The 12,384-nt window shown below is 39.4% G+C and overlaps 1 protein-coding gene across 1 annotated transcript in view; it reads right to left on the bottom strand.

Annotated features, from left to right (window-relative positions):
• LOC306864999 (cadherin-7-like) overlaps positions 1 to 12,384 on the bottom strand; it is a gene marked incomplete at both ends in the record, with an annotated part of 126,471 nt that overhangs the window by 41,570 nt on the left and 72,517 nt on the right. The window contains 2 exons of the mRNA XM_079409331.1: positions 987 to 1,108; positions 9,072 to 9,208. Coding sequence (XP_079265457.1) covers positions 987 to 1,108; positions 9,072 to 9,208 — 259 coding nt within the window. The remainder of the gene's footprint in view (positions 1 to 986; positions 1,109 to 9,071; positions 9,209 to 12,384) is intronic.

Below are 12,384 nucleotides of genomic sequence, written 5' to 3' on the forward strand. Positions count from 1 at the left end.
ATCACCGGCCATTGGCAGGTGTGGCAAAAAGTTAGTTTTAGGCCCTGCATGTAACACACCAATACCTACAAAAAAGTCCCCCTGGTACGAAGCCCGAAACCCAACAGGAAGTCTGTTATTTTGAATTTACTGCTAGTTTTGTGCCATTTTTGCCATTTTCAGGCATTGTATTTAAACAAACTCTTCCTAGAGATTTACATAGATCAACAACAAATTTGGTCAGTGTAATCTAAAGCCCTTTGTGACATTAAATTGCAAAGATCTTGAGTTTTTGTGGAACGGCGTGTCCGTGGCAGCCTAACAAACTTTGATGTTTCGCCATGAAAAAGGAAGTTGTTATAATGCAGGCATACAATGTCCGATCTGCACCAAAATTCAAATTTTTTATAAGAGTCCTGTCCTGAACAAAATGTCCATATTCAGTTATAGTCATAGTGCCACCTGCTGGCAACAGGATAATAAATGGGTTAGCGGAAATAATATACCATTAATAATAATAATACAAATGTTTAAAATAAATTAATGTGCATTTATTATTGATCCAATTAATATATATATATAATGTCATGTCTGATTGTTAATTATGTGAAAAAGATCTGCATATGTGATCAGACATTTGTCAATAACTAAAATAAAATATGTCAGTAATTAAATTAATAATTAAAAAATAAATATGGCAGTAATTCAAATAGAAAAGTTTACTCTACTATACTTTATTTCCACATCCAAACTGGGAAATGTGAAATGCAGCAGCATGAATTTCTGCTTTTACAGTATGCATTTGTTTTCTCAATCTTACGTGCTCCATGTCTGTTGTGAAAGCATGTGTATACAGTATAATCCATGACCTCTGTAACACACTGGGTATTATTATAGGCATTGTCATCAACTACTAAATTCCATAGTCAACACATTTTTTTTTATTACCGTAGTGATGCACCGTTGCATTTTGACACCCCAATAAACACAAAAAGGGCTACACATACCTGTCCAGGTACTGCATTTTCACATAAGAGTGTCTCGTACTCAATAGCAAACACTGGAGCGTTGTCGTTAATATCCATGACTGTGATTAAAGCGATTCCTCTGCCAACCTGAGATGGGTCCTCTGACATACAAAAAAAAAAAAGACATGAAGATTTACAACATAGAAAGTGACTATTGATTGGTGGCTTAAGACAGCTCAGTCATGGTAGTTTGTCTACTTAGAACTGCTTTCCAATCTGATCTGGAATATGAATTTGGAAAAGGAAGAGTGTGTGTGTGTGTGTGTGTGTGTGTGTGTGTGTGTGACATATGAGGACACAAATTTGTATAATGACATGGTATGACATAGGTATTTCATGGAGAAGGTGACCTATGAGGACATTTCCCCATGTCCCCATATTTCAAAAGGGTTATGAATCATTCAGAATGAGTTTTTTGAGAAAGTAAAAATGCACAAAGTTTCATGTAAGGGTTAGGGTTGGTGTAGGGCAATAGAAAATATAGTTTGTACAGTATAACAACCATTACACCTATGGAATGTCCCCACAATTCACAAACACAAAGTGTGTGTGTGTGTGTGTGTGTGTGAGAGTGAGTGAGTGACTGAGTAGGGCTGAGTGAGTGAGAACACATTTCTCTTTCTCCTTGTGCTTGCTGATATTCTGCACGTGTGTCACCACGGGTCGTTGCATTTGCATAATTATAATGCAGAAGAATTGTGGATACATGCCTTAGTCAGCAAATCACCTCAGTCACAGCTGTGCACCCTGAGCTATAGGTCACAACCAGTCCCTGAAGAACACATTAACATTCAACTGTTCTACTGTCCTGCTTCACCACTGACACTCAGAGACACGGTTGATCATAGTAAGGGCATGTTGAGCACAAAATACGAACCAGCAAAACAGATCTTCAGGATTTGGTCTAAGAAACATGTTGCAATTATTATTATTATTATTATTATTATTATTATTATTTATTTTATTTTTTTATATATATTTTTAATTTATTTTCAATTTAATCTGCAATGTGATAAAATATATGAAAATTAAAAAAAAGAACTATACAATCAAACTGTCCTAAAGCTGCCTGTGCAATCACATTTCCTTGTAGTATTTTATAACAATAGCACAAAAATCATCATGTACGGATATCTGATTGATTGATTGATTGATTGATTCATTCATTCATCTAATTAATGGCCAAATAATCATGATCCATCCACTATATGTCATGAAGCACCAGGTGGCAATAGTTTAAATTACATATAATTATAATTATTCACATCTAACTGAACGTCAGAGTACTTCTCATTCTTTCTTAATTAATGCATTGACTATCAAACATGTACTAACTTGTTGTTGAGGTGTCTATTATTCAATCCCTTTAGTCATCAACCCATTTATTCAATTATTCAGTCCAGTTGACTCTTGTCAAAATTAGGGTTAGCTCCTTATCCAATCCTGATGAGTTCATGCCTTCACTAATCCATAGTTCAATATTACTTTACGTATTAGAACATGATTATTTAGGTACCTTTATTATAAAGTGTTACCAGAAAAGTTTGCCCATAAATGAACATTGTCATTAGTTACTCACCTTCATGTCATTCCAAACCTGTACAGCTTGCTTTCTTCTGCCCAACATAACATAATATATTTATAGCAACTTGTAGCTGTTTTGTCCATATAATGAAAGTCAATGAAATCCAACTATAATGTTAGAGAGAATCCATATGAAGTGGTATATTGCACAAACGTATGAAGCTATACAATTACTAAATAGATCGATGGTCAGCTTTTATTCACTTCGAAACCAAAACACTGATCAACATACGTGTGCACAGATGACATCAAATATGGCAATGCAAAACGCATTACTTTAAACTTTCAAGCAACCACTGACTTGCATATGACCAAACATCAATGTTTGAACTTTCTGTCCCTAAATGTTTCAGAGTCTCTGTATCTGTATTTAAATTTGACTTCCTTTGAGAGCGAATAAAATATTAAATGTTGATCTGTTCATCATGCAAAGTGATGCTGCCTTAGAAGACTTAGAATATATCAGTCTAATTTCATGAAATTATATAATGCTAACTTGTACCTTCATGTTCTTTTTGGAGCTTGAAAGGATTACATTTCACTCATATTGGCAATATAGACATTCTCCAAAACTGTGTGCGTGTGTGTAGAAAAGCCATGAGTTTGGAATTATATGAGGAAAAGCAAATGAGGACAGAATTCAAGATTTTCAGATTTTTTATTTGTCACATACACAATTATACAGAATATAACCAGCAGTGAAATGTAATTCAGGTCCGCTCCAAGGACAGTGCAATTATATAGAATGCAAATATTAAGAAAAAGAAAAGTAGAAAAAAATAAAAATAAAATAAAAAGATAAAAAATATAAATATAAATGTGCAGGTCAGTATGTTGTTGACTAAATAAAGTAATAAAGAGGAATGTGCAAAAGAAAAAGAATGTGCAAAAAAGTTGTCCAGGGTATTTAAATGGCAGCAATATGAGGTAGAGAAAAATTATGAATAGCTTATTGATATGGTGATATTTACATGGAGTCAAGTGATGTTATGACACAGAGTTAGAGTTCAGGAGCCTTGATGGCCTGGGGGAAGAAGCTCCTCCTAAGTCTCTCAGTTTTTGCCATCAGGCTACGGAAGCGCTTACCAGATGGAAGCAAAGTGAATATTCGGTTACCAGGGTGATTAGAGTCCTTGATGATTTTGACAGCTCTATTTTTGCAGCGTTTGAGGTAGATGTCCTGCAGAGAGGGGAGAGCAGACCCTGAGATGCGCTCAGCTAAGCGCACAACTCTCTGTAGTGCTTTGCAGTCCTGATTGGAGCTGTTTCCATACCACACTGAGATGCACTGAGTCAATACACTTTCTATGGTCCCTGAATAGAAAGTTTTCAGGATTGCTGGTGAGACCCTGAATTTCCTCAGCTGTCGCAGATGGTGCAGTCTTTGCCTGGCTTCCTTAACCTGTGTTTGGATGTGTGTAGTCCAAGTCAGGTTCTCGGAGATGTTTACACCGAGGTACTTGAAGCTACTCACCCTCTCCACACTGATCATAAGAGGAGTGTAGGGCTGCTGCTGTCTCTCTACCTCATCCAAGTATGTGGTCTCATCATTGTTGGAGATGAGGCCCAGAACCACAGTATCATCAGCGAATTTGATAATAGATGTGGAGGTGTGAGAGGACACGCAGTCATGCGTGTAGAGAGAGTAGAGCAGGGGACTCAGGACACAGCCCTGTGGGGCTCCTACGTTCAGTGATGGAGTTTGAGGTGAACTGGCCAACTTTCAACACTTGAGGTCTGCCGGTGAGGAAGTCTTGAATCCAGTCACAGAGTGAAGGGTTTAGGCCGAGGTCTGTGAGTTTAGAAGTCAGCTTGATGGGGACTATAGTGTTGAAAGCTGAGCTATAGTCAATGAATAGCAGCCTTACATAATTCGCATTGTTGCTGTCCATGTGTGTGAGGGAAGAGTGGAGGACGTGAGAGATGGCATCGTCCGTAGATCAGTTTGGGCGATAGGCAAACTGAACAGGGTCCAAAGTATCAGGGATGGAGGAGCAGATGTGGCTCTTTACAAGTCTCTCAAAAACCTTCATGACTATAGATGTGAGGGCAACTGGGCGATAGTCATTCAGGCAAGAGGGTTTATTGTTCTTAGGCACAGGGATAATGATGGATTTTTTGAATGAGGTGGGAACCACGGAGGTAGCAAGGGACTCATTAAAGATAGAAGTGAAAAAACCAGCAAGCTGATCAGCGCAGGACCTCAGAACACGGCCGGTTATCCCATCAGGTCCGGCTGCTTTCCTGACGTTCACTTTCTTAACCCTCTGGGGCCTGAGGTGATTTTGGGGCCCTTGAGATGTTTTGACATACCCTGATATTTGTGCTTATTTCAGCTACTTATAACATACTATTGACCAACATGTATTTTTTTTTTGTATTCAGCACAAACTGTGCTACAATAATATGTGACCAAGGTGGATGTACATGTTTGCATTTTTTAGAAAAAAAATATTATGCGTGGTTAGTAAGTTTTGGGGGAAAAAAAATGTAGCTGAAATAAGGCCATAATACCCACACTACATAGTCCGGAATAAGACTTTTGAGTAATCAGTCTTGTAGGCTAGAATATTTACTTCACTATTATGTGAAAATCATTCTGCTTACTCATTCACAGAAAACAATATATTGATTAAAATTTTTAAAAGACATGTTTTGTGATCGAAAGACAATATGCGACGGAGTGGTAATGGGCTTGAATATTAAGTGATTTTCACCTGAGAGACAAAGGGCCCTCCCCTAAAGCTGCTAATGGGCCATCAGTGTGACTGTGACTGAGGCAGGTAAGACAGAGTGTGAGGAGATTGAATTTTTTTTTTTAATTATTTGTATTTGCAGGGGTGGTGATGGCGCAGTGGATAAGACACATGCCTTTGGTGTGGGAGACCTGGGTTCGAATCCACTGTGAGACACCAATGTGTCCCTGAGCAAGACACTTAACCCCTAGTTGCTCCAGAGGCGTGCGACTTCTGACATATATAGCAATTGTAAGTCGCTTTGGATAAAAGCGTCAGCTAAATGAATAAATGTAAATGTAAATGTATTTTATTTACAACACAGTATAATCAACACATACATAATGAAGGTCAAAGACACATTATTGTGCACACTGATCTAACCACAGAGATGTGAACAGACTTGAACTCATTCCTGCAACAGATTCTGTTCAACAAGTGAAACAAGTACCTGACATTTACTCATGTCCATGGATTAAAGAAGAAAAAAACAACAAGTAGTCAAGGATCTTGTTTTACCATAGAATATCAGTGTAGTTGAACATCAAACTGTGTTCCACTGAGAGCACTGTACCAACATCAGAAGAAAGTCATCAGGATTCATCTGTGGTTCAGGTACCTGATTCAATAAAATACAAACAACCAAAAACATTTGTGAGCATGTTAACATCAGGAGCATCTATATATATATAGGTTTTATAGACTCACGCATACTTTGTACTATCGTAAACAAAAAAAGACCTTTTATATCTGAGAAACGAATTATTATTGTTTAGCACGCTATTAAAATCTATTTATGAACAGAGTAGGCTATTAATAATAAACATGTTCTAAACCTACTTAGACTCGTAGCATTCATCATGTTACATTGTACTCTCATATTACTTTTATTGTTTTATAAAGAGCATGAAAACATCATTGTGCCGTAAGGAATTTAAATATAATTAATTGCCCATCATATTCAAACATTGTAGTCTGGAATTACAGTTTGGGAAAAAACAGCTATGATTTTGCAGTCATATAGTATGTATGATTTTGCAGCAATAGACTTCGTATGCTGTGAACTACAAAAGGATGTACTCTGTACCATTAAAAAAAAAGTATATTTTATATCTGAGAAACTAATTGTTATTGTTTAGCACGCTATTAAATCTATTTGTGAACATGAAACATTCTTCTAAGCATTCTTAGATGGTAGCATTCATCATGTTGTAGTTTGGGAAAAACCCAACTAAACGCGTTCAAGTTTGTCACAATAACACACTAACTAATGCAAAAAAGAAGCATTACTTACTCATCAGATCAATCCTTTCTTCTGGATGAACTCTTGCTCTTATTTTTAGGGAAATACAGCCTTTACTCAGCGCGTCTTCTTCCAGAAACGAACAGTATAGCCGCAATGATGTCTTCACTGACGCTTTGTTTATGTTTAGCGTCTCCAAGCACGCGCGGGTCACGTGGTTATTTACATGTGAACACGAGGGGGCGGGATCTCATTAGAAATAATGAGTTAGACTGGACAGACTGAACATAGTGTCGGTTTCATACGGATTACTTTATCACATAATGTTTGTTATCGATATGACTTACTTCATTTGAAAGCAGACACTTCAGGCTTTCTATAGAGAGAACTCTCATGTTTCTGTGTTGAGTATTTGCTGAGTTACACTTCATTTTAGTGACGCATTACTATAAACAGATCGCGGAGATGGAGAAGACAGAGAGCGCACCCTGTTTGTTTTCTTTTTCCCCAAAACCACAAAGTTTTGTTGTAATCGTGAGTGTACACAAAAAAAATAGAGACTTAACAGTTTCGATTGATGTATAACACTTATTTGTGTGACCAAAATCAACAGAGTATTTTTAGTGTCTTTTGCACTGATCTGAAAAAAACCGAGTTGTGATACAGCCGGCCCCAGAGGGTTAAGCGCCCTCCGAACCTCATCCTCATTACAGGATTATCACTGCTCTGCCTGCTGCTTCCTGACGCGCTGGATGGCAGAGTCACGCCACCACCGTTGCGGCCGTAGAAGATGTTTAACTCGTCGGCCAGCAACGGATCTGCTCTCACCTCCGCGGAGGATTTGTTTCCGAAGGCACAGATGGTCCTCAGTCCCTGCCACATCCGTCGAGAGTCATTGAGCTGGAAATGAGACTCAATTCTCTCTCTGTATCTGTGTTTAGCGGCTCTCGGAGAGCATAGCACGATGCTTTGCTTTGTACTCGCTCATATTCCCGGTCAGAAGAGCCTCATTGTAAGCGGCAGTACGTGTGTTAACCGCAGCACGGATTGTTCTGTCACCCATGGTTTCTGATTAGAGAAGGTCCTTACAGTTATTGTTTCTGTAACTTGCTCGGTTAGCGTGTTTATAAAGTTTAATGCTACATCCGTGAACTCGCTGACGTCAGAAGAGCTTGCCCGGAACATGTCCCAGTCTACGTCATCAAGAGCCGACTGTAACATAGCCTCTGAGTGGGAGGACCAGCGCGTCACTACTCTCTGCACCGGAGGATCCTGAACGAGCCTTTGTTTATATTCCGGTGTGAGGAAAATGGCAGCATGGTCCGATTTGCCAAAAGCCGGGAGTGAGCGGGCTTTGTAGGCATTCTTGAACTGAGTGTAGCAATGATCCAGTGTGTTTGGTCCTCTAGTTGGACAGGATACATGTTGATAAAAGTTCGGCATGACACGTTTGAGGTTAGCTTTGTTAAAGTCTCCCGCGATGATAAAGGCAGCATCAGGATGTTTGTTAATGTAGCCACTGAGCACATCGTGAAGCTTAGACAAAGCCAAGCCGGTGTCTACCTGTGGTGGAATGTACACAGCAGTAACAATGATCGATGAAAACTCCCGGGGCAGATAAAACCAGTGTGGATGCTGCACACTGGTGGTGGACGAGGAGACACCACCCCTCACAATGTAGAGCGCTTTGAGTGCTTAGAAAAGCAGAAAAGCGCTATATAAATGTAATGGATTATTATTATTATTATTATTATTATTATTAAAATGAGGGGCAAATAATGGAAAGATGTTCCAGATGAGGCAAGCAGAAACGTGACAGAATGGAGATATTACTGGGATCACACCATTTCTTGTTGATCATGAAACACACTCCTCCACCCCTGGATTTACTGGCCTCTGCTGTTCTGTCCATCCGAAAACAGAGAAGCTATCACTTGGCATAACAGCAGTGTCTGGGACCAAGGACGAAAGCCATGTTTCGGACAAACAAAGGATGTTACAGACCCTTATGTCCCGTTGGAAACTAATCCTGGCTCTAAAATCGTCCATCTTATTCTCCAAGGATTGGACATTTGCGAGCAGAATGCAATAATCCTGAGTCTGTCTCGAATCCCTGCGCGTTTCCCGCGGTGTTTCTTGATCCGTCGCCTCGGGGGGTTATTGTTTATCTCCGCGTTCCGAAGAATCTCCAGTGGCCACGCTGGATTCGTGGCTAAAGTGTCCTGGAACAGGTTAGTGCAGCGGTTCCCAATGTCCAAAAGTGTTTCTATGTTATAGGTGATCAGTGCCGACGTGAAATGTGTAAAAAGAGAACGTAAAAGTAAGTAAAAAAAGTAGATTAAAGCAAAATCTAAGCGGAGCGGCCTGACGCCATTTTGATCAAATTGAATTGAAAGAGAGAAAGAATGAAAGAGTGTCACCCCTTCAAAACAGTTAAGTAAATTATTTTCTTTTTTGACAATTCTATTTCACATTTTAAAATGTGGCTTTTGTTGTACTCACGGTTCTCAGTGGCAAATATGGTGATGTTGTGGACTGAATTGAGTTCTCTGTCGAGGGCTTTGGCTGTGCTAATGACACCGGTCAAAGCGTCCACATTGAAGAAGCGTTCCAGGTCTGTGTTCCGGTCGATGGAGTACCTGGACACACCAGAGACAAGTCCTTCAGTAATAACAGGGAAAATTAACTAATTCTTATTAGCTTGCCTCTTTTCTTATTTATCATAAATGACTCTAGCATTCCAAAATAATTCAATTGATTGACTGTAGCATGTCTACAAGAACAAAAGGGCTAATGCTGCACTATAAAAAGAAAAGACACATTTAATTTTATTCTCCTCATAACCACTAGATGCATACCTGCAAACTCACAAGAGGTCAAAACGGTGACAGTTCGGAAATTTAAACCTTGTAGGGGGTCTGGGGGCATCCCCCCCAGAAGAAATTATCAACATAATAAAAGGAAAAAGACCTTCAAGTAAAAAATGCACATTTATATCACAAACTTTTTGGACAGAGCAATTCTGTTGTCATCAGTGTTCTTTCTTCTCTTTGTGAGCAGTGGAGTAATTTATTGATTCAAAACGGCGAATTTTCCCGAAAAGCGACTAGTTTGCAGGTATGTAGATGGCACAAAAACGCACTGCATCACTTTCCTAAACATCAACATTTCATTAAGCAAATAGAAAAGTATTCTGCACTAAATGTATCTAATTCTTAATGTTTTTAAAATGTTATAGATATATATAGTAATTGGGAATCAGAAAGTATGGTACCTGGAGTAAAAAGTGCCTCTACTTTTTAAGCTAAAAGGCACAAAAATTGACATGATAATAAATAAATGATTGATTTTCCATTTGTTGAGGTGGCGTAGTTAAGTTCATATGGTTATTAGCATTTATTAAGTTGGTTAGGGTTAGACATAATCCCCATATCTATAACCACTATATTTAATGGGTACAATCGTTAACAAAAATTACATACAAAAATGGTTCAGTAAGCACCCCGGTTTTGAAGTAACCGTTTGGTACATTTTCGGTACAGCAGGGAAAAATAAAGCTTTCAAATCCTTTTTTTTTTTTTTTTTTTCCTGTGTCTAAAATATAAATATTAATGAAAACATTTTAATTCATTTTTGAACAAAACAAAATCCTTTATTAATCAAAATAAACAAACAAACAAAAAAAAGAGTACAAACTTCGCTAAGGTGATTGGTTAAGTATTTGTGAGGCCACCCTCACCACCACATACATATGACTACTTTTAAACAAAACAAACCAACAAAACAATGTTAAATAAAACACACACACATATATATGATATATTTCTGCAATATTTCACTATGGGAGTAGTAACAAGCACATTGTGCCTTTAGCCCTATAGTACCCCATTCAGAGTATTTTTTCCTCATTATAAAGGAATTCAAATGAGTAACATATTGTCCTGTGTTTTTATTAAATGTACAGATATTAACTTCATATTTCAACTTGAGGCAGAGAATCCACAAGGCACAAAAAGGTGATTCACAAGCAATTAAATAAGAGAGTAATTTAATTATTTTAACAGCAGATTATCATTCACCGTCCAAGCCTCAAAGCCTCATAATAACTCTTCAATTATCAAATAATTGTAAAGGATCACAGTGATGGAGAGAAACAGTCTGCTTGTCAGAATGGATGTTATAGTTGGGAATGTCAGGCCTCTGGTGGGAATGTTTATGACATTTATCATGTGCCGTTGGGCACGGATGAACACCAGCGCAGGTAAGTCAACACTGTCCCTGAAAACCACACTAGCCTGGTTACGACATGATTCAAGAAACAGATAGCCAATAGCCTTGTGGGCAGTGCATTGGCACGCATATACATTCCACCGCAATACATTCCACCGCAAGCGCACGTGAGCACGCTGATCTGATCATAGAGATTGAGCAACAACACTCGGACTCTGTTTTAATCATTCTCGGGGACTTTAATAAAGCAAATCTCTCCCGCGAACTGCCAAAATACAGACAGCACATCACATGCCCCACCAGAGACAGTAATATATTGGATCGTTGTTACACAACAATAAAGGACGCATATCACTCTGCTCCACGAGCAGCTTTAGGACTCTCTGATCACTGCTTGGCTCATCTTATTCCGTCCTACAGGCAGAAACTTAAGTCTGCAAAGCCTGTATTAAGATCTGCTAAAAGATGGACTAATGAAACAGAGCGGGATCTACAAGCCTGTTTCGACCTCACTGATTGGTCTGTTTTTGAAGCTGCTGTTACCGATCTGGACGAGCTCACAGAGACTGTAACATCTTATATCAGTTTCTGTGAGGATATGTGCATTCCTAACAGGACTCATCTAATCTACAACAATGACAAACCATGGTTCACTGCTAAACTCAGACAGCTCCGTCAGGCCAAAGAAGATGCTTACAGAAAGGGGGATAAAGTCTTGTACAAACAGGCCAAATACACACTGGAAAATGAGATCAGAGTGGCAAAGAGGAATTATTCTGACAAGCTCAGGAGAAAATTATCTTCCAGTGGTCCTGCTTCAGTGTGGATAGGAATGAAGGATATCACCAGTTACAAGTCACCATCCCCCAGCACTGTGGAGAATCAACACCTGGCAGACGACTTGAACGAGTTCTTTTGTCGTTTTGAAAGATCACCCCACACCCACCCTGAACACCTCTCCACAAAACCACTCACACCTCCAGCAACCCCTCTCTCCCCCACACATACGATTCAAATCAACGAAGATGACGTGTGCCAGGTCTTCAGGAAGAACAAAAGAAGCAAAGCACCAGGCCCAGATGGTGTGTCACCAGCCTGCCTAAAAACCTGTGCTGATCAGCTGGCCCCCATCTTCACACAGATCTTCAACAGATCACTGGAGCTGTGTGAAGTCCCCTCATGCTTCAAACGCTCCACCATCATCCCCGTCCCAAAGAAACCCAAAATTACCGGACTTAAACACTACAGACCTGTGGCCCTAACGTCTGTAACCATGAAATCATTTGAAAGACTGGTTTTGGCTTATCTGAAGGACATCACTGGACCCTTACTGGACCCCCTGCAGTTTGCCTACAGAGCAAACAGGTCTGTGGATGATGCAGTCAACATGGGACTGCACTTCACCCTGCAGCATCTGGACAGACCAGGGACTTATGTGAGGATCCTGTTTGTGGACTTCAGCTCCGCTTTTAACACCATCATCACAGAAACCCTTCAGAATAAACTAACCCAGCTCTCCGTCCCCACCTCCGTCTGCCAGTGGATCAACAGCTTCCTGACAGACAGGCAGCAGTTAGTAAAGCTT

The sequence above is a fragment of the Barbus barbus genome, assembly GCF_936440315.1.
Source record: "Barbus barbus genome assembly, chromosome: 46".
In the NCBI taxonomy this organism is placed as follows: Eukaryota; Metazoa; Chordata; class Actinopteri; order Cypriniformes; family Cyprinidae; genus Barbus; species Barbus barbus.